The 21,878-nt window shown below is 36.2% G+C and overlaps 2 protein-coding genes, 1 long non-coding RNA gene and 1 pseudogene across 6 annotated transcripts in view; 2 read left to right on the plus strand and 2 right to left on the minus strand.

The window, feature by feature from the left end:
• LOC18051861 (pumilio homolog 12) overlaps positions 1-5,310 on the plus strand; it is a 6,054-nt gene extending 744 nt beyond the window's left edge. For 2 of the 4 annotated variants that reach the window (XM_024192000.1, XM_024191999.1), the window contains 5 exons: positions 401-2,098; positions 2,281-2,443; positions 3,641-3,804; positions 4,266-4,524; positions 4,729-5,310. In XM_024192000.1, the coding sequence (XP_024047768.1) occupies positions 483-2,098; positions 2,281-2,443; positions 3,641-3,804; positions 4,266-4,524; positions 4,729-4,836 (2,310 nt within the window). In that variant the 5' untranslated portion in view covers positions 401-482 and the 3' untranslated portion in view covers positions 4,837-5,310. The remainder of the gene's footprint in view (positions 1-400; positions 2,099-2,280; positions 2,444-3,640; positions 3,805-4,265; positions 4,525-4,728) is intronic. The other 2 variants (XM_006445512.2, XM_024192001.1) reach the window with 2 other exon arrangements.
• A 434-nt stretch (positions 5,311-5,744) lies between these two features.
• Positions 5,745-6,386, minus strand: LOC18050432. The gene is made up of 3 exons (XR_002907266.1): positions 6,320-6,386; positions 6,137-6,196; positions 5,745-6,054 (listed from the first exon to the last, which is right to left on the minus strand). It is a non-coding gene; the product is annotated as an uncharacterized LOC18050432 (long non-coding RNA).
• Positions 6,387-15,350: 8,964 nt separating this feature from the next.
• On the minus strand, positions 15,351-17,778 carry LOC18050433 (protein MET1, chloroplastic). The gene is made up of 7 exons (XM_006445515.2): positions 17,252-17,778; positions 16,861-16,967; positions 16,513-16,607; positions 16,292-16,368; positions 16,009-16,129; positions 15,826-15,885; positions 15,351-15,745 (listed from the first exon to the last, which is right to left on the minus strand). The coding sequence occupies exons 1-7, from the start codon at positions 17,650-17,652 to the stop codon at positions 15,602-15,604; spliced, it is 1,005 nt and encodes a 334-aa protein (XP_006445578.1). The 5' UTR covers positions 17,653-17,778; the 3' UTR covers positions 15,351-15,601.
• A 791-nt stretch (positions 17,779-18,569) lies between these two features.
• On the plus strand, positions 18,570-21,033 carry LOC18050434 (annotated as a pseudogene).
• The last annotated feature ends 845 nt before the right edge of the window (positions 21,034-21,878 follow it).

Consider the following 21,878-nt stretch of genomic DNA (forward strand, 5'->3'; position numbering starts at 1 on the left):
TAAACTGTGGTTACTGTTTTCTTATTTCTCATTCTTTCCTAAATTTTAATTGATCTTTTAGGTTGGAGACTGTGATTATAGCTGCATTAGTTAAAAAATATGAAGAAATTTATTTATTTTGGTGATGAAATCCATTGATTCTAAGAGTACTGCAATTTGGCTGTATTTCAATTGATGGGCTCATATTGGACTGTGGAATTGTTCAAATTTTGTTTGGGGGATTCTGAGTGATGTGTTGTTTTACAATGTGGGTTGTAATTCTTGTGTATAGATTGGTGTATAGTAGTTGGAAATGACGTTGATAATTTTTCGGTTTGCATGTTGGATAAAATTCAGTTCAGTGATCGTCACATGTCTATTTTATGAGTGCCCTCTTGACATTTCATTTTGTGCATTGAAGGGTTTTTCGTGAATCAGCATTGGCTAGTCAAGTTTGCTTTATTCAGTAGAAGGAATTTGCAAAAATTTTGTAATTTGTAAAAATGGAAGACAGGAGGAGTGAGCTGGTGGTTGATGAATTTGAAAAGCTTCTTGGTGAGATACCGAATGCTACTTCTGGGAATACACATTCTGAGGACACTGGACCCAAACGGGTGTCTTCGAATTATATCTTGCCACCTATCACTGTCAATTCCAGCAAAGGGCCTTTGGCCGAAAAACTCAAAAACAATGGAAATTTAGATGAGGGAAAAATATTGGTGAACAAATCTCAGCAATCACCAATCAAGAGGATTCCGCAAGAGGAAGCAAATCTTCCTGATGATCAGTCCTTGACATCTGCATTTGCAGAATTGAGATTCAATGGTGGGATACCAATTGAACCTGTGAGTCCTTGGGCAAATTGTAACTCTTCACCAAATTATGCTGTTTTATTGGATTGTCAACATCCAAATGGCTTAAAGGAACCTGTTTCTAATGTGGATTCACAGCTGATGGTTGCTTCCTCTTTCCAGTCAACAAATAGTGTACCTAGTGGTTTTGATGAATTTGACTTGACAAAAGTTAGGCAAGAAAGTTCAAATATGGTCAATCTTGATGTTCAAGAACTCAAGAAGCTGCAAGTTGGCTATCGTCAGCCAGTCGAAAATTTCTCTGGTGCCTTGCCGAATGCTCATTCGTTGCAAGGATTCCGGTTTCTGTCTAATGTGCCTGTTCCTGGAGTAGAGTTTCCCGTAATGTCTGATCCGCAGCAATACTTTGCAGATACCCAATCCTCGTTTCCATACTTACATTCACAACATTTAAACCAGCCTCCCATCAGCTGGAGAAACATTGACCAGGAACAATATCATAGGATGCAACAGCAGTATCTGTATCTGCAGCAGCTTCGCAATCAGCGATCGGAATCCCAGCATCCTATTCAACAGAATGGAAGCATTCCATCTAAGTTAATGGGCCGCACCATGAGACAACCGTGCTTTGAGATGCCAAACCGACTTGAACAATCTAATCAAGAACAATTTTGGGATGCTTATGCAGTCCCAAGGGGTATAAATCATTTGAATTCTGCTTTTTCCTCTACAGATTGTAATCCTATGCATGTTTTGGGCAAAGTGGGAAAGCAGAGTTTTCCTGAAAAGATTCTAACAAGATCTCAAGGGTTGAACACTCTTAAAGCTGTCAAATTTGGAACTGTTGGAGGACATGAATCACTTAATCATATCAATCAGAGTGGGAAACTTCTATCAAATGGTCATCTATGCCTCAGCTTATCTACTCCAAATGCTGGATGCTTTCAGATTGATGGTTTGAACTCATGGCCTTTATCTTCAGACTCCATGGATCTCAAAATTATTAGGCCACAACCTCAGAAATATAATTCTGTCGAAGAAGTCACTGGCAGAATATATCTCATGGCAAAGGACCAACATGGTTGCCGCTTCTTACAAAGAAAAATTTCTGAGGGCACATTAGAAGATATTGAAAAGATTTTTGTTGAGATCATTGATCATATTGTTGAGCTCATGACTGACCCCTTTGGAAATTACTTGGTCCAGAAGCTGCTTGAAGTTTGTAATGAGGACCAGAGGATGCAAATACTTCAAGCCATCACCAGAAAAGCTGGAGATCTTGTCAGAATTTCGTGTGACATGCATGGGTTGATCCCTCCCTGCCTCTTTTTATTTATTTAGTTATCTTTTTTATTCTCTCTTTCACTGCAGTGTCAGGGATGCTCGAGTGTGTGTATTTATCTCATTGTCTGTCTGTCTGCTGTTACAACCTACGCCATTTCTCTGTCCTATCATGATATGCTTTAACTATTAGCATTTTGTTTCTCAGGACTCGGGCTGTTCAAAAGGTTATTGAAACTCTTAAGAGTCCAGAGCAATTTTCCTTGGTTGTTTCCTCACTGAAACCTGGTATAGTGACTTTGATAAAGAATATGAATGGCAATCACGTTGCTCAACGGTGCTTACTGTATTTACTGCCTGAGTACAGTAAGGTAATTGTCTAATCTCTCTACATTTTGTTCATTTCTGTTCGTATCATCACCGATGGTAAAAAAAATACATTACTGTGATCACCTTAATTTATGATTGTCTAGGGAGTAGGGGAATCAAATCCTTTAGGGGAAATATTATTCATCATTGAGGGTACCAAGGATAACTTGGATGTCTGGTTCAAGTTCCCTATATTTGTAGGTATCTAGTCAAAATTCTTACTTTCAGTGACTATACTTCTCAACTCTTAGTTTTATATTCAATAAGTTACACAATGGAAGAAGTTAATTGGAATTTGAAGTTTGAGTATATTATGCAAAGCTTATAGGATTGAGGATTACTTTTATATAAACAAGATCACTTTTTTCCTTCTATCTTTATACATGTACATCAGTGCAACGTTTCGACACTGACACAAAGTGTCAAACATGAGAGTTCTGGAAAATATAGCCATGTATACATGTGTATATTGTGCTGTTAAAATTTGAACAAATTATGATATGGCGAATTTTATCTGTTTCACAGTAGAACCTATGAACCACTGTCATATGTCACATACATTCTATTTAGAAGGAAGTGCATCTTTTCATATGCGAGTCAGACATGGTAGACAAATTCACTTGATCATAGTGTTCTCAAGTTTTTCGAACTGTTCGAATATCAAATTTTGGTAGAATGGTCCTACAAGCATTGGCTCTTTTCATTCTTTTTATTTCTTTGGAATTCCTGCTCTTCAATGATATGCCATTAACGGGAGATGAGGGCTAATTTGATTACTTCTAGGAGGTTAAACAGGTTGAAATGCCATAGGTAAACTTATAGTTTTGCATAGTTTTTCCTTCAACCGAAAATGTGCATTTGAATGAGCACTAGGATGGGAAATTATGTGTTGAGAATGTCTTTTAACTCTTCAAAATGTTTAAACTTGCTATCATGAACAAAAGTAATGAACATGTACGCTGATTTATTTGGATACTGATACAAAAATTTTATGTGATTCTGAAGACCCTTGCCATATGGTTTTAAACCCGACTTCAGGTTTCTCGGAAAACCAGTTACCCCTGTTTGACAAGTTTTACTTTCCTGATAGTGTTGTACTCGGTTCTTCCGTATCGAATTGTCTGATAATGATTTTGTTTGTTGTAAATCCAGCTGTTCAACAGATAAACTAAAAATACTGGCAATTCTTTCTTCTGCAGTTCCTTTTCCAAGCCACTACTAATAATTGTGTTGAGCTTGCCACTGATCGCCATGGTTGTTGTGTGATTCAAAAGTGCCTTACTCATTCTGAGGGTGAGCAAAGACATCGTTTAGTCAGCAAGATCACCTCAAATGCTCTAATCCTTTCACAAGATCCATTTGGGTAACTTATTTTTCCTCTTCCATTTAAGAATGCATTATTCAAATGTCAATTAACTGCTTGGCTTTAGAACTTTTCACTCTTTATAATTGGAGTATGAATGCACTTTATTTGTTTATTTATTTTTGGAAGAAAGAGTATGGGTGCACTTTACTCCATGAGAACCGTGTTGAAATGGTGGCCTATGAATTAGAGCATAGAAATTATTAGAACTTTAATTGGTTGGCACAGGTTGTTTTTATGCTAAAAATTAACTGCAGGGGTTCTTTTACTTCTTGCAAATCAGTGTAAATCTGAAGGTAAGGGTCACCAGTTTCATGCCATAAATTTATAAGTAGAGAAAATGCTTTAATATGCCAGACCAAGCAGATTTGTTACACTTACCTCATAGATGATTTGAAAGCATTCTATGCATATTTAATTTTATAATTTTGAACTTTGAAATCTAACTTTTAACTGTGCAGGAACTATGTTGTGCAATTTGTTTTTGAGCTTCGACTCCCTTGGGCAACAATGGATATTCTTGATCAGTTGGAGGGTAACTACGGGGACTTGTCCATGCAGAAATATAGTAGTAATGTTGTTGAGAAATGCCTAAAATATGGAGATGATGAACGCCGTGCTCATATAATCCAGGAACTGATAAGTAACGCTCACCTGGATCAAGTCATGCTAGATCCTTATGGAAATTATGTTATTCAAGCAGCATTGCAGCAATCTAAGGTGAGTAGATTCATTGTTTGATATTCTTATTACCAGGAAAATACTGCACAAGTGTGCTAATGCTTTTTGTTTCCTTATATTTTGCATCTATTATCATAACTCTGCATTAACAAATGACTGGTAACTATTATATGATTTTGGACTATTATCATATTTCTTCACATCGAAATTTTCTTTTTTTTTGTATATGTTTGTGATGAGTAGGGAGGTGTTCATTCGGCATTGGTTGATGCAATAAGACCCCATGTTCCTGTGCTGAGAACCAGCCCATACGGGAAGAAAGTCCTCTCTTGCAATAGTTTGAAGAAATAATTCACAAGTACGATTGCAACATTGTTTTTCTTTTGACGTTGTAAATTCTCCTCTACCCAGTTTGATTTTTGTTTTCACGGGGGCAATGCAAACCTTAGGTGTATATGTTCGTGAAGATCCTGTAGGTTTCAAATAAGCAGGTAAAGAAAAGCTCTGAGTTTGGTATTATTTTCAGGATTTTGAAGCTTAGACCTGAAAAAGAAAAAAGAAAAAAGGTGAAAGATGCCTTTATCAATCTAAATTGATGAACGATGCTATTCTGGCTTTCATGTTTTCCAATTCAAGTTTCATTTTGAGCTTGCAACAAATTTTGCATAACGTGGAATCCACGTGTATGTATATCGTCAATTTTTTTCATTTTTCATAGAAATAAGAGAATGTGAAGAAGATGTAAAGTTCTTTGAGCTTCTGGGAATTGTATCAAGGCTTGGAAGTTGTTGGAATATTGAAAAGCCTTTTAAGCCGCCTTGTTATGTGCCAAAGACAGTTTTGGTTGTACATTTAATGTTTTATAAAATGCCGCGATTGCGGCTATAATCATCTTTTGTCTGAAATTTTAGTTTGTAATCTGTGTGTGATCAAGATTTGATCCTGAGATCTTTTATCAGTTCGACCCTTTACAAGCAAAATTCCCGTTTGATTGCTTTCGGAAGTTAATTAAAGCATCAGGTGAGCAATCGGATCAAATTTTAAGAGGAGACGTTAAAATTTTTTCCTTTTTTTATGAAATGCCCATTGTGTTATTTATTCCATTAAATCTTGTACGGTGCTTCGAGTGCCAAACTGTGGAAACATTAAGAACATTTGAAAGGAGCTAAACATATTGTTGTTGCAGAGAAGAAATGAAAGCATTCGTATTTCTGTTTTTAAGTTCTTAGCAATCTTCTTGTCCAGAATTGCCAAAAAAAACACGAACTATCCACCGAAACATTATAAAATTGTTCAAATCTCACCTTCAAACAATGAATGCTGTGAACAAAAGCATAAAAGCTACACTAAGCCTTCGTTCCCTTTTGCAGCTTTGAGCAATCACCAACTTTAGTCCTTTGAGTAAGTTAGAGCAAATTCAAGGATTTATTTCTTGTCTAATAACCCGAACAATGACTTAATGGCATTGATGGCGTTCTCATTGATAAATGACTCATCAAACCTTTTTAGAAGAACATCAAATTCCTCGGAAGCTCTGAGATTTTCTAAGTCAGGATCTGTCCGGACTCTCTGTTAACCATTTCAATAATTTCAGATACTTTGAAGGCTCAACTAAATTCTAAGCAACGGTTCTATGATCCATATATATTACCTTAAAGTCTTCGTATCCCGCCAGCAATGCATCTTCAAGTGCTGAGAGCCCAGCTTTTACCTGGCAGAGTTTCCAAGATACCATGAAATTTCGTATATTCAATTAACATAATTGGAAAATCAAAGGCATTTGTCTTCATGATATTATTCAATGTCACTTTATTGATGCTAACAACAGCGGTACCTGATTAAGCTTAGAGTAACAACATGCAACATTGTAGCTTGCCACTGAACTTTCCTCTGGAGTTGGTTTTGATCCTAATACAGGCTCGAACTTCTCACGAGCTTCCTCATAATTGCCAGTCCTAAGTCAAATGAAATATCTCACCACCAGCGGTTTTGATAGTTATGAAATTTGTGTGTTCATGGCAAATGACCACAGTTACAAGTTTATAAAAGGATCTGTTATATATTATCCTGTTAATTTACTAGTTTAAAAAAAAAAACATATTATTTTGAAAAACTGAAACATTCCTATAAATAAGATCCAATTATTTAAAATGGGATATATCTTCCTACCTTATATATATATATATATATATATATATATATATATATATTGATATTTAACTAGACCAGGGCCTTGAGACGATTTTGTCGTTTGCCTTATGCTGAATAGTCTTCGGATTTTTTTTTTATTAATTTTGTTTTGTTGATTACTTTGAAGAGGGAAAAGAATCTTCAACTTCCTGGAACGTGAGTAAAGAGTAGCGTCAGCAGAAGTTGATGACCGACCAAATCCCGCCAATGGCATATTGCATTTTTTTTTTTTTTTCTTATACGGAAAGTCCAAAGCCGAAGCGAATCAAGGCAACAATCAGTAGGCAGTCGCTAACATCTGTTATATGATGAAAATCTACAGCTACAGGAGCTTGCGGCCCACGTATCTTGTAATTTTATGGCCCTGTCTTTGTCAAGCGTGATTTGTGTATAACAATTAGCCATTTGAATTTTGCGGTCCACGTATCTATTAAAACTAAAGTCATTTGAATTTTGGTTGACAGTTACGCAAAGCATGAATCTCAATCTTCATTTGGCTACTGAGAGCATATAGTAAGTAGCTAATATTTTGGTAACTGCACTCTGATCTGTATTTTTATTTAGTTTGTGGAGATTCATTTTCTGTTACTTCTTCTTAAATAAAATAAAATATACCAAAATTTTGAATTTCATTATCAACACTTTTTCAAAAGCATAAGGATAATTAATACGTATAAAAATTTGATTATTTTACACTCGGAGTAAGGTATTTCGAAATTTGTCTCTCACCATAAGATTTAATGGAAAACTATTTTCAATGGTTAGAATGTCTTTGTTTAGTTATTAGCAAATGTAATCCCTATTATTTGTTAAAAAAAAATTAAAAAAGATAATGTTATACAATTTTAACGTATAAGTCCACATTCGAAACCCGGTAAGCTGCGACCCGAACTTTGGCTGTTGACTTTGGGCTTTGGAAGCTTTGAGCCTCTGACAGTGATGCTATAGATGTATATTATATGTAATGTGTGAAAGATTAATGTTTAATTGGTATTTGGTGTTTGTTAATAATAGGTAATTATGTATTTTCGAATTGTACCCGACCCGAATAGGCCTAAATTGATTCAAATATAACCCAAACCGCATCCGATCCGATCCGAACTTAACCCGAATTTATAACACGATCCGATCCGAATATAATTCGGATCGGATCGGGTCGGATTTTAAGTTCGGGTTGAATTCGGATGAATTTTCATCCAATCCAAAACCCGATGGGGTTGATCCGAACCCAATTTTACCCACCCCTAGTCGTACACCCTTCAAAAATAGATGCCACCTTATGGCCTATACCAAGAAGTGGACACGTGGAGATAAGCTTTTGATGGTTGAATGATCGGATTCTTTCATTTATCTTCAATCACTATTCACCCTATTATTTGGTCAGTCACCAGAGGATAGGGAAATGGAATAGCATAGGTTGTATGATAGCATTCGTTTTAGACTTTTAGTTTCTATTACTTTAAAATTTAAATGTTGGTTTATGAGGATATTTTTTATGCAAAAACTTTAATTTTCTCTTTATTTATTTATTATTATTGTATTACTTTGGGATGCCTACAATACACAGTGATATATATATATGTCGTTACTCTTAATCTCTTAATTATGTAGTTTTTCATATTAACCAAAAAAACCCCACAAAAAAAAAAAAAAAGGAACACAATCTTAATAATAATCAATAATTTCCCAGCACATCCTCACTTTGAATTAATGTTGAACGATGTGGTCATTATTACATGCCAATCTATTGATATTGCATGTGTATAAAATATTATTAATCATGAAGTAGATATGATCAGCAACAACAAAAAAAATTGTTAAAAGAATAATAATAAATAGTTTGGTAAGCAGTTAAGTTGGTTTATAAACTAATTGATATATAAAGGACACCATTAAAATACATAACAGTCTTAACTCCTGGATATCGGGCACGAAAAGTAATTTGTTATGACTATAAAAAGTCAAACACCAGACAAGACACTAATTTTGATTAAGGCAATCCACTTGCCACTTAGTTCTAAGACCCTTCCAAATTTGGCTGCATGTTGAATAAAATCAAGGGACTTGCTTAGCTTACAGAATCTGTAACAAACATCTCCCGTCATCCCACCATCCGATTTTCTATTGTTTAGTTTCTCACTCAACCACATCCAACCACATCCAACGGCTGATGCTGCAGTCTGTAGCTTACAGATTCTGTAAGCTAGTCAGGTCAGAAGTCAAAAATTAGTAACCTTATTACGGACCTGTCTATGGTACAGATTCTGTAACAAACATCTCCCGTCATCCCACCATCCGATTTTCTATTGTTCAGTTTCTCACTCCACATCCAACCACATCCAACGGCTGATGCTGCAGTCTGTAGCTTACAGATTCTGTAAGCTAGTCGAGTCCACCTTATTACCTCGTTCTCCAGTTTTTCTTTTTCTAATGAAAATTGTTCGCTTTGAATTTCTTGTACAGACTTAGTCCACGCAATAACAAATTATGCAAAGCTTGGTGGTCCCACCTGGTTCGAGAGTGGCATCTTAGGGGCTCCTATAATAAAAAATTCTCTTTGGTATAAAGAAAAATTGGGAAAAAAACAACTTTCTTCTTTAGTTTCTTGGTAGAGCAACGGTCACATCGCACCTCACCACCTGTGTTAACATCCACTTACCAACCACTCCCACGCCACAAATTTATGCAAAGCTTCCCTGGTGAACGCAGCGCACGAATGCTTTTGACGACTGCGTTAGCAAGTTTAATTCCTATACATATTAGAAAATTAATGGACATAACAAAACGTGCATCTTCATAGAAACAAGAGATAAAAAAAAAATAAAAATGAAGCGTTTAATTTTTTGCCAAAATTTGTGTATTTTTTTAATATATTTTTTTTTAAAAAACTAGTGTTTGCATATTATTGTCATTATATATATATGCATGATAATAATCCCACGTGCATTCTTAAGCTGCCTTCAATAATCCCATTCGATATGGTGTTGAATCTTAGAGAATTGTGATTATTTGCATTAATTTATTTTGTTCTAAAGTGTTCACATTCCATAACCAACCACTACATTATTCGGTTGAAAAAGAATGTCATCTGATAAATAATACCCATTAGCTCATGAGCCGGCGAATGGTCGTGTTTTCCTCTTGTATTATTTTTTGTGATATTTGCCAGATGGCTAAGAAAAGTTTCAACAAGTTAACGTCAAAACCCCTTTCAAAACGAAAAATAATGATAAATAATTTCTCATTTTTTAAAGGGATACGTGAAACATTTAAAAAATAAAAGTGGTTGGTCATCGCCTACAAACGTTAACAGTATGAAAGTAGAGAGAGACTGTATGTTCTAAACTTGTTGCACAACACAAGTAAGTTTTCATTTTAGATATTTCTCTGTTTCTCGTTTTCTTGTGTTTGTTTGTGTTGGTCTGTTTTGGATAATACGGTGGACACTGTTAAGTACCCGCCACCTTAATCCCACAAGCTGTCTTCACCGCCGCCACCAAATCCTCTACTAAGCGAGGGTTTGGAGCAGCTGCGCTGTAACGGAACCCGTTTAATGTGAACCTGATTCCTCCCTTCTTGCGGCATGGTACCCGGCGGTAGGAGACGGGGACGATGCCGGCGCGGTACTCAGCAATCTTGAGGAACATGGGCATGGCAAGGTCAAAATGCGCCGCTGTGTTCATGCCGTAGCCCTGGCTGTACAAGTTCCCGTAACCGTATGCTCCTACCATGGTGTCAGAAGCGTCAGAGCCGCCGTAAAAGGTGGCATGGGCACTTTGCCATGGGTCAGCGGAGTAATTGCCAGGGATTCTTGCATCAGTCACCCAGAATAACGCTAGCCCAATTCACCTCTGCCATCGTTCTTTATTCTCTTCACTCACAAAGAAGACACAGCTCCGTGTAGTTAGTTTTGAGTTTTTTCTTGTGTTGTTTGTGTTGGTCTGTTTTGGAAGGTTCCTAATCATAGTCACTTGCATTTCTTTTTGTGTATTTAGTTTGTTTTGATTTTCTTTTACGTGGGACTTTTGCTGTTTCTTTTTTTTTTTTCTTTTTTTTTTTATCCCTCTTCAAAGTAAACCTTGTACGTAGTTTCTTCTTTCTTCTATGTGCATAATTCATCATCATGACCACGATCCCATTCATTCAAAATTTTCAGTAGTTCTTGATGAATATCTATATATATAATTCATTTCACAAGTTCCAGTAGTTACGTTCTTGATGATACTATGTTGGTATCTTAATTTTTTGTACTGATATCCATTTCTTTTTGTCAAATTTATGTATTAATTAGCCAATAGAAGCTATGGCTCTTGAATCTCATGATGAACAAGCTGGAACATGGCGTGCTGTGCAATCTATCCTTGACGAAGTTCGTGGCTCGGCTGTGGCCAAAGAAGAGGCTGTTCTTTTGATCAAAGAAAAACTGGGACTCCGTGATTCTGTTCGTTCGTTGCTCTTGCAATTGTCTCGGAATGAAATTACTGATAAGGATGTTAAAGATCGGTTATTGGCAGCTCTGAGCCTGACATCTTTTCGCCGAGATGGAGCACCAGTTGATGAAGAAGCTATTAACTCTCTGCTCAGCGAAAGACTCAGATCGGTTCAAGTTACTAAACGGACATTCCAGATTAAGAAAGCTATGGGTTTCCAAGATACTGTCCAAGAGGTTGTTGAGGAAGTAGAAAGAGGGAACATGTCTCCCCGGAGTGCTGTTAATCGTCTGGGGGAACTGAACATGAGGACTATCTGGAAGCTTGCATTGGAGAGCATTTAACGTAAGCAGCTCAATTACATGCCTACTAAATAATATACCATGTGGTAAATAATGCATGCAGGCATTGTTCGCAGCAAGAGCTTTGGTTTTCTTTTACTTGGTTGATAAATTTTATCACCGTTGGATGATATCTATAAACGTTGAATCGATTGTTCTTTTGGACAAGTAATGGGCAATAGTTTTGTTGTGATATGAGCACAAAACACGGAGAAAAATTCACATTATTCTCTTTACCTTAATTCTGTGGTATTCTAACATACCATTCTTATCAAGCACTACCGGCAATGCAGCAGTGGCCAACTGATTGAGGATAGGGGACCGGCTAGCTTGTTCAAAACTAAAAAGATCTCGTTTTATTTTTTTTAAGTAAAACATGAAAGAGAACCTAGCTATATTCCATTCCAAGTCTCCTGAGATATATACATGGGGGATTTGACAAATTTGACAAAATGAGAAGTGACCAGCTGCTATCAACATTCACTGGAGATGCATATGCATGGAAAGTTAAATTGTATATATTGTTGCGTAATAGCATTCATTTAAGCTACTACAACTTGAACCTTTTTTTTTAATAAAAGGAGGGCTCTAAAGAAGAAGAGCTAAAGGAACACAAAATGGGGGTGAGCCACCCCATACATATCCGAATATAAAATAGAACTCAATCCTAAAGGGGTAGAATTAAAAAAAAATGCACTTCAACTGGCAAACGCAAATCATGCGTAGCAAGAAAATCAGCTGTCAAATTGACTTCGCATTAGATGGGATTAATTTGAAGACTCCAATCCCTCCTCATGAGCTCCTAAATCATTTGGATTATAGCCGAAAGGTCATTGACATTAACATTATCCTCCTTTTATAAGCTGCACCACACTACAGTTATCAATTCCAACTTGAATACGTCTATAGCCAAGGACCCATACCATTCTTAATCCATGAAAAACACCCCAGGGTTCAGCCTTTATAACCGAACACACTCCAAGATTTGTGCTGAAGCCATGAATGAACCTACCATGACAGTCCCGCAACAGACCTCCCGCACCCGTATCTCCATTTCCTTTCCTTGCACCACCCGTATTTAAGCACGCATAAGGCCATGTTGGAGGAGCCCAACGAATTCATTTTTGAATCCTTGTATTTCTTTTATAGACTATGGTTGAGAGGGTAGAACAGATATTCTCAGCCCTTGCCTTAATATCACGAACAATCAAGTCACCATTCCAGCTCTTGTTTTTGGACATCAACTGATTCCTCCAATACCAAATTCTCCAAGCAGCAACACCAAACGTGACCTGCCAATATAAACTCCCCATCTCACAGGTCCTTCTCCTAAGATTCAACATGAGCCATTCCCGAAGAGGATGGCTAAAGAAGCCGTGCTGCCTAGCCACGGGAACTAGCTTCCTCCAAACACCTTTCGAGTACACACAGTCCCGAATTGCATGCAAAGAGCTCTCAACCTGTGCATGGCACCGCCCACATAATGGGTCAATGTCAAGGTGCCTTCCAGCAAGCTCATATCCTGTCTTCAAACGATCATGGCATAATAACCATAAAAAAATTCTTGTACTTTGAGGCCCCCTCCATTGCCACAAATGCCGCCAGTCGTGACTGTCTTCAACGGGAGAATGACTCGTGAGCACATGATAAGCTGATTGGACTGTGAAAGTTCCCGTATTTGAAGCACCCCAATACACCCTATCATCACCTCTCGCTGCCGACGGAGGAGCCATGGAAGCAATCCTCAAAACAGCATGGTTATTCAACAAAGAACTGAATCTGTTCCACAACCAATTCCCATTCTGATCAACACATTCCGCCACCGTCATATTACGCATGCTATCAGGAATTGAGGCCATCGTCATATCCTCTCGCATGCTACAACTTGAACTTTAAATGTTGCTAAAATTGTAGACCATCTGAGGATGTTGTATGCATGTGTCAGCCGCAAAAGTTTTAGTTTTCTTGTTAGAATGAGAATCAATGTTGGAAACTTTCATTGAACATATGGAGGAGGATAATTCATAATCATATTATTTCTTCTTTTATTGTGCTGAAGAAATAAATAATTAGAAAAAATAGTTAAATATTTAGCAAAATGTGTTGTTAATTATGTATGGTGAATTTCAAAATCAAAGTATGTTTCCAGTGTTGTAACATTATAAAGTTGACCATAGTAAACAAGCTTAAATTATTTACCCAAATCTTTTTAATTTTCTCTTTTTCCCTAACATTCTCAAACTTATACAAGGTGCTAAAACAAAGTCGCTTGATTCAAAATGCAATGAGCTTCATAATTCATATCAAATATGATAATGACAATCATATATTTTACACACACACACACACACTAGGGTTGTGATATTAAAAAAAAAAAGGAACGTTCACTAATACGTAAAATATAATAGTACTATTGTTCAAACAATTAAAGTGAACATACGATCAAGGGTGTGTAGATCACGGGTGTTTTAAAGAATTTTACATTAGAATTTTCAAGTGGATTCCAATGGAGAAAAATCAAATTAAAGTGAACATACGATCCAAACAAAAATTATAATATAGGACTGAAAACAAAATAAGAAACTGCAGCAGAAACAATAATTAATTGACACAAATAAACGAACACTTACTATGGAGAAAGTATGAGAGCATAATTCTGATACCATAAACAACTCACAAAACCGATAAGTAACACTCACCTGGATCAAGTCATGCTAGATCCTTATGGAAATTATGTTATTCAAGCAGCATTGCAGCAATCTAAGGTGAGTAGATTCATTGTTCGATACTCTTATTACCAGGAAAATACTGCACAATTGTGCTATGCTTTTTGTTTTCTTATAATTTGCATCTATTATCATAAGTCTGCATTAAAAAATGACTGGTAACTATTTTATGATTTTGGACTATTACCATATTTCTTCACATTGAGATTTTCTTTTTTTCATATATGTTTATGATGAGTAGGGAGGTGTTCATTCAGCATTGGTTGATGCAATAAGACCCCATGTTCCTGTGCTGAGAACCAGCCCGTACGGGAAGAAAGTCCTCTCTTTCAATAGTTTGAAGAAATAATCCACAAGTACGATTGCAACATTGTTTTTCTTTTGACGTTGTAAATTCTCCTCTACCCATTTTGATTTTCGTTTTCACGGGGGCAATGCAAACCTTAGGTGTATATGTTCGTGAAGATCCTGTAGGTTTCTAATAAGCAGGTAAAGAAAAGCTCTGAGTTTGGCGTTATTTTCAGGATTTTGAAGCTTAGACCTGAAAAAGAAAAAAGAAAAAAGGTGAAAGATGCCTTTATCAATCCAAATTGATGAACGATGCTATTCTGGCTTTCATGTTTTCCAATTCAAGTTTCATTTTGAGCTTGCAACAAATTTTGCATAACGTGGAATCCACGTGTATGTGTATCGTCAATTTTTTCATTTTTCATAGAAATAAGAGAATGGGAAGAAGATGTAAAGTTCTTTGAGCTTCTGGGAATTGCATCAAGGCTTGGAAGTTGTTGGAATATTGAAAAGCCTTTTAAGCTGCCTTGTTATGTGCCAAAGACAGTTTTGGTTGTACATTTAATGTTTGATAAAATGCCGCGATTGCGGCTATAACCATCTTTTGTCAGAAATTTTAGTTTGTAATCTGTGTGTTATAATATGTGTGGTCAAGATTTGATCCTGAGATATTTTATCAGTTCGACCATTTACAAGCAACATTCCCGCTTGATTGCTTTCGGAAGTTAATTAAAGCATCAGGTGAGCAATTGGATCAAATTTTAAGAGGAGACGTTAAACATTTTTCGTTTTTTATGAAGTGCCCATTGTGTTATTCCATTAAATCTTGTATGGTGCTTCGAGTGCCAAACTGTGGAAACATTAAGAACATTTGAAAGGAGCTGAACATATTGTTGTTGCAGAGAAGAAATGAAAGCATTCGTATTTCTGTTTTTAAGTTCTTAGCAATCTTCTTGTCCAGAATTGCCCAAAAAAACACGAACTATCCACCGAAACATTATAAAATTGTTCAAATCTCACCTTCAAACAATGAATGCTGTGAACAAAAGCATAAAAGCTACACTAAGCCTTCGTTCCCTTTTGCAGCTTTGAGCAATCACCAACTTTAGTCCTTTGAGTAAGTTAGAGCAAATTCAAGGATTTATTTCTTGTCTAATAACCCGAACAATGACTTAATGGCATTGATGGCGTTCTCATTGATAAATGACTCATCAAACCTTTTTAGAAGAACATCAAATTCCTCGGAAGCTCTGAGATTTTCTAAGTCAGGATCTGTCCGGACTCTCTGTTAACCATTTCAATAATTTCAGATACTTTGTAGGCTCATCTAAATTCTAAGCAACCGTTCTATGATCCATATATTACCTTAAAGTCTTCGTATCCCGCCAGCAATGCATCTTCAAGCGCTGAGAGCCCGGCTTTTACCTGGCAGAGTTTCCAAGATATCATGAAATTTTATATATTCAATTAACATAATTGGAAAATCAAAGGCATTTGTCTTCATGATATTATTCAATGTCACTCTATTAATGCTAACAAGAGCGGTACCTGATTAAGCTTAGAGTAACAACATGCAACATTGTAGCTAGCCACTGAACTTTCCTCTGGAGTTGGTTTTGATCCTAATACAGACTCAAACTTCTCCCGAGCTACCTCATATTTGCCAGTCCTAAGTCAAATGAAATATGTCACTACCAGCGGTTTTGATAGTTATGAAATTTTCGTGTTCATGGAAAATGACCACAGATCCCCCAAAAAAAAAAAAAAAAAAAAAGCCAACATGAAACAAAATAATAAAAAGCAAATGGTCAAGATAAAGTGCCAGAGCTACCTATAAAGTTGCAGCCCTTCACGAAGATCCTGTTCTCGGCGTTCTTTCTGTTCCTTCTTTTTCATGTAATTTTGCATCTGCATTCACAATCAAGTTGTCGAAACTACACTGGTGTCATCTTACACAAAAATTGAGTCACATAAAAATGCAAAAGAGATGATGAGTGCTAGCGTGCAATTTCAAGTTCAACGTGACCTCCATTCTTAAGAAATCATACTCACTTGGATTTCCCTCACTCTGTTACTAATTACACCTGAGTTCCTCTCAGCTCTTATAATCTCCTTTTCAGATAATTCACCCGTCTGCTCCATTTTCCCTGAAACACGCAGTCCTTTTCTTCAAGATAAGATCAAGACGAAGGATTCGCAAAGACAGCATAAAGTACATTTGCACTTTGATTTCCTACATCAATGAGATGATAGTTGGAGATGTTGAAGTGCAGTTGTTCTTCTATGAATGTGTCTTTTTTTTATTTAACCTCGACAGAACAAGAAAATTTATAATATAACAAAAGAAATTGATGACGGCTAGTCTGGAGTACGAAATGAAAGAATTAGTGAACAACCGACCGTATCTCTTTTGCATTTTCATAAGCAATGGGCCAACTCTCTGGCGAATAGTGTACATTGTCCTCCCATATTCAGCGGCAGGCCATATTTCCGTCCCAAACACTGCACTGCAAACAAATTTAGAATTCTTATGTCACTTTCCCATCCATTAATGCCATCAAAAATCAACAAGAATACACAATTTTGATCTTAACCGATAATCATTAAACAATAAACAAGCCAAATCCAAGGAAACTTCAGCAAAGAGCTGTGGTAGAAACAACTAAAAAGACATCATTTACAATTCTGCTAACAGAACGTATATATAAACCACCTTTAGAATCAGTATTCTCATGAGTCATGATTCATGATTCAACATCACTTGAGAATTGCAGCAGAACGGAAATTATACCTGGTGGCAAGAACTTTATCACCAACTTGAAACATGCCAGTCTTATCAGCCGATCCACCAGGGGCAATAGCATCGATGTAGGTCCCACCATCCCTTCCTTTGGCAAATTTCAGCCCGTAAGGCTGCTCTATTTCAACCTCATACTCTTCGTACTTCTCTTCTTGTTCTTCACTTCCACTCTCAGCTTCTGGCGATGCCTGTGCTTCAGTTTCTGATGCTTTAGCCACAAAAACAGATGGTTTCACCAAAAGGGTATTGCAAGAACACCCTGAAGCGCTCAAAAAACAGTTCTTTTTGAACCAAACATGACTGTTTTGAGAGAACAAAAAGGGGTTTTGATTGGTTCTTGGCAATGGTGGTGGCGAGTAAAGAGACGCGTAGCTACTTGGAGCCAAAGACATGGCTAATAAAACCTGCAACTGTTGGTCTCTTTAGCTTCTTGATTGTGTGTCAGTTATGATATGAGCTGAAAATCATTTTGGGAAGGACACAGAGATTGGTCTCCAAGAAAAAGAAGAGGTTTAGATTACATGTACTTTACTAGTGGCCCTGAATCATTGTTTTGTTTGTCCTTCGTTTCATCATGTATGCCACGTGGCTTCTGCTGAGTTGTTGATAAGTGGATCTTGTGCTTGAAGGCTGAAGCCCTGAATATTCCTTAATTTCTTTCAACTAAATTCATATAGCAAGAAAAAAAAAAATTTCCCTATCTCTTTCTTTTTGGATGAATTAAGATATTATAACTGTTTTAAATTTTTAAAAATCTTGTATTATATCCTTTTTAAAGAATTATTAATCTCTTTAAAAAAATTACACTAATAAAAAGATTTCATAAGCAGCAAACACTTTGCACGATTAAAGATATATGGAGTAAATAAAAATTTATTGAAGAATAACTTTAAAAAATTAAAGACGAGCAGTGTTCGTTGGAAGAGTTTAATGTTAAGTTTGATTTAAAAAGGTGGCAAAAAATATAAGATGGTTAAATTATTATCTTTATTTTAAATTTAAAAAAAACACATACAAAAACTAATTAAGAATTAGAGCCTTGATGTTTTCCTGTTAATAAAAAGAATAACAAATGTTGGTAAAAATCACAATCTTATAAATATTTTTTAAAAAATAAACGTTGATTATTATACCCCCTCAACCAAAGGCAATTTGAATTCGTGAAACCAACTAGTGCGGAAATAGAGAAATTTTAGAATACTTTAGATGTATTACAACCAATTAATGTATGCATGACATGTGTAGTTAAATTTAATACAAACACTACTTGTGTGATGGTTTTTTAAATAATGCATTATTTGTTTGTTGTATGACTGACATGGTATCTCAAATGTATTTTAAAATTTCTCACAAAAATATGTTAGGGACTGTACATCTCGATCCCTTTGCGTTATATAAGAATATAATTAGCAACTTAAAATTTAAATAAGAAAGCTATATATATTACAAATTAATCCATTTCTAACCACTTGCTTGGGAAACAAATTTGCTCTCTTCATTGATGACGTAGTTGACAAGCAAAAAAAAAAAAGTGGACTTTAATTGTTATGATCTTGAATGATTTGAATCTACAACAAAATGATGACTTTTTAAAATTTATATGAACCATATAAACTTTTAGAAACTTAATGCATCATTCATATCATCACTCGATAGTATGGAGCTCACGATGTTTTCAGTCTATATGCTTGTGCTTTACTCTTTTTCTTCTTCTATCAAATTATCACCAAAACCCTCAAAGCAAAAATATGCCCAAGTCCTCTTCATCTTCCCCGGGAAGCCTCGGATGACCTCTTATCGGCGAAACCCTAGCGTAGTAGACGAAAGAATGAGAAACATGACTCTAGAGTCTTCAAGACATGCATGCGTGGAGAAAATATGATGGTGTTTTGGGACACAGCTGGAAACAAGTTCTTGTCAACAATGAGAACAAATTGGTCGGGAGATGGTGGCCGAGCTCTGTCAGGAAACTGTTCAAAACGTGTTCGATTACGGCAGCTGGGGATGATGTGAGGAGAATGAGGAGGATGCTCATGAGTTTTCTTAATCCAAATGTACTTATCAAGTATGTTGAAGTAGTGGATATGGTCAAACAACAACACATCGCAACTCATTGGGAAGGTGCATATTTACTCTTTAACTATGTCCATGCAGCTTGATTTGATAATATTTTAAAGCTAGGGCCGAAATGATGATGCATTCAAATTTTATAAAAACCAAATGGTCAAATTAAAAAAAAAAAAAAACTGACGTATTGTGGTAGTCAAATGATATGGTGGATAAACACTAAATATTGTTCTAGTGTCGGATCAAACTAATGCGATTAGATTACGCTCTAATCGAAGCTTGATCAGATCTCATTAACTCAATGAGATTTCAATACCAAGTTGAGCGAAATTGCAGCCAATTATCAACTAAGTACAACTAATTACAACAACTTAAACTAATCACCACGTGCATGAGCAATTACATAACCACCAGGTGCCAGCTAGGATTCCATATCATCAACTCGTAACCGTATGCTGCAGCTGCTGATAAGTGCGTCCTTCACATGAAAATATTTATGAAGTACTTGAGAAACCTGATAAAGTGTAAGTTTTATGATTATGAAGGTAAGGAGGTGCAAATTCGTCCCACAGGAAGCTATATACGTGTGAATTGGCTTATCAATTACTTGCAAGCATGGAAGACCCTTTACACATCTCGAAGCTCTCTGCCCATTTCAATGTTTTCCTCAAATAGGTGATTGATTTTCCCATCAATTTTCCCGGAACAATATTTTGCAAAGCAATGGGAGAAGAAGAGCTTAAATTCATGATAGCAAAACAAAGAAGGAGAAGCCTGGAAACGAAAACCGCGTCACCGAACAAGATATTTTGTCACGTTTGCTTGTGACTGCTGATTCAAGTGGAAGGTTTTTTACCGCTATGGAGATAGCTTATAATATAATGTTGTTGCTGTTTGCTGGTCATGACTGCAATGACATTGCTCATGAAGTATTTAGGACAAATGCCTCAAGTTTTTGAAAACGTGATGAAAGGTTAGTGTGTATGTGTGTATATATATTAATACCTTCAACTGCAGCTATCCAATAAGGACGTTTGCATATTTTAAAATGCAGATTTGATGCTAAACAATATTTGCTTTCTGTAATTTAACATTGTATATATTGTAATTGATAGTGTTATTTACTCTAAGAAATTTTAAGACACGTTAATATGATCTTTAATTTATTGATAAATTCATTGATATTGTTTATGACGAACAGAGCAAATTGGTATTGCCAAGTCTAAAGGACAATGTGAGTTCTTGAAATGGGAACACAAACAGGAAATGAAATCCTCCTGGATTGTGGCCTCCGAAGTCATGAGACTATCGCCGCCAGCAAGCCTCGCTTTCCGAGAGGCTCTGGTTGATTTTGCCTCTGCGGGTTGAACTATCTCCAAAGGATCAAAGGTATTAAATTAAACTCAAAACTTTAAATACTACTCTTGAGCTTTTACCGACTTTCCCGCATTTAATCGGATTCAAAGTCTCGGTCTTATTTGTTTCGTATGAATACTAATATTGGGTTGCCTACAGATATATTGGAGTACCGGGTCGACGCACAAGGATCAGAATCTCTTCCCAAATCCGGAGAAGTTTGACGCTGAAGATTTGAAGGAGAAGGAGTAGCCCCATATTCATTTGTCCCATTTGGAGGGGGACCAAGGATGTGTCCAGGGCATGAGTTTGCAAGGCAGCAAGTTGTTGCGGACCACCCAAGTTACTAGCCCAATTGCCCACCATTTCGGGCTAGAGAGCCTAAGACAAGGCTAAGAGTGCTAACTTGGCCTGATTCCGGAAACTTCTAGGCAATTCTAGCACATTTGAGCTTGTAAATATTTAGAATACTCCATACATTTTCAGCACATGTAAATGGTAGAATTCTCTAGAATCTCTAGAGCTTGGCAAGCCTCTCCTATAAATAAGGCATGGCATTTAGCAGTTGAGCAACAAGTTTAGAGCAAGCAACTCAAACACTTATAAATTCTCTTCTAATATTTCATTTGAGTAATACAATTCTCTTATTCGGCTTTATTGCTCTATTCTCTCTATCTCTTCGAAAACCTTTAGGCTTAGCTAGTCGAGAAGCTCAAGGCTTACTTAGCAACATTCGGCAAAGGTTGTCTAAGTGCCGCACAAATTTACTGCGCAAAACACTCATCCCGTGACAAAGTGCTTGTTTTCATGCATAATATGATCAAACGGTTCAAATGAGATCTGTTAATTTTCAACCTAATTAATATTTTCCTTTTTTTTTCCCCTCTAGAATTTGTGATGTATTTACTCAGAAAATGCTCTGTAGAATATGAAATGAAATTTTAATTTGAAATTATCCTTAGGTCAATTCAGTAAAACCTTGTCATTTATCTTCTTTTTAAAAGATTTGGATGGGATGAGGAACCACAGTCATTCAACACTAACCAAGCTCTGTTGACCGAGAGAGCAAAACACATTCACGATTAATCAAGTTGCATCCCTGGAAAAAAATCTTGTATTGTTTGAATCTATTTCGAAATTAATTAACAGTTAATCAAAAGAGTGGTTAGTCATAGATCGATTTAAATATATACAC

This window comes from Citrus clementina, unplaced genomic scaffold (assembly GCF_000493195.1).
Source record: "Citrus clementina cultivar Clemenules unplaced genomic scaffold, Citrus_clementina_v1.0 scaffold_2, whole genome shotgun sequence".
In the NCBI taxonomy this organism is placed as follows: Eukaryota; Viridiplantae; Streptophyta; class Magnoliopsida; order Sapindales; family Rutaceae; genus Citrus; species Citrus x clementina.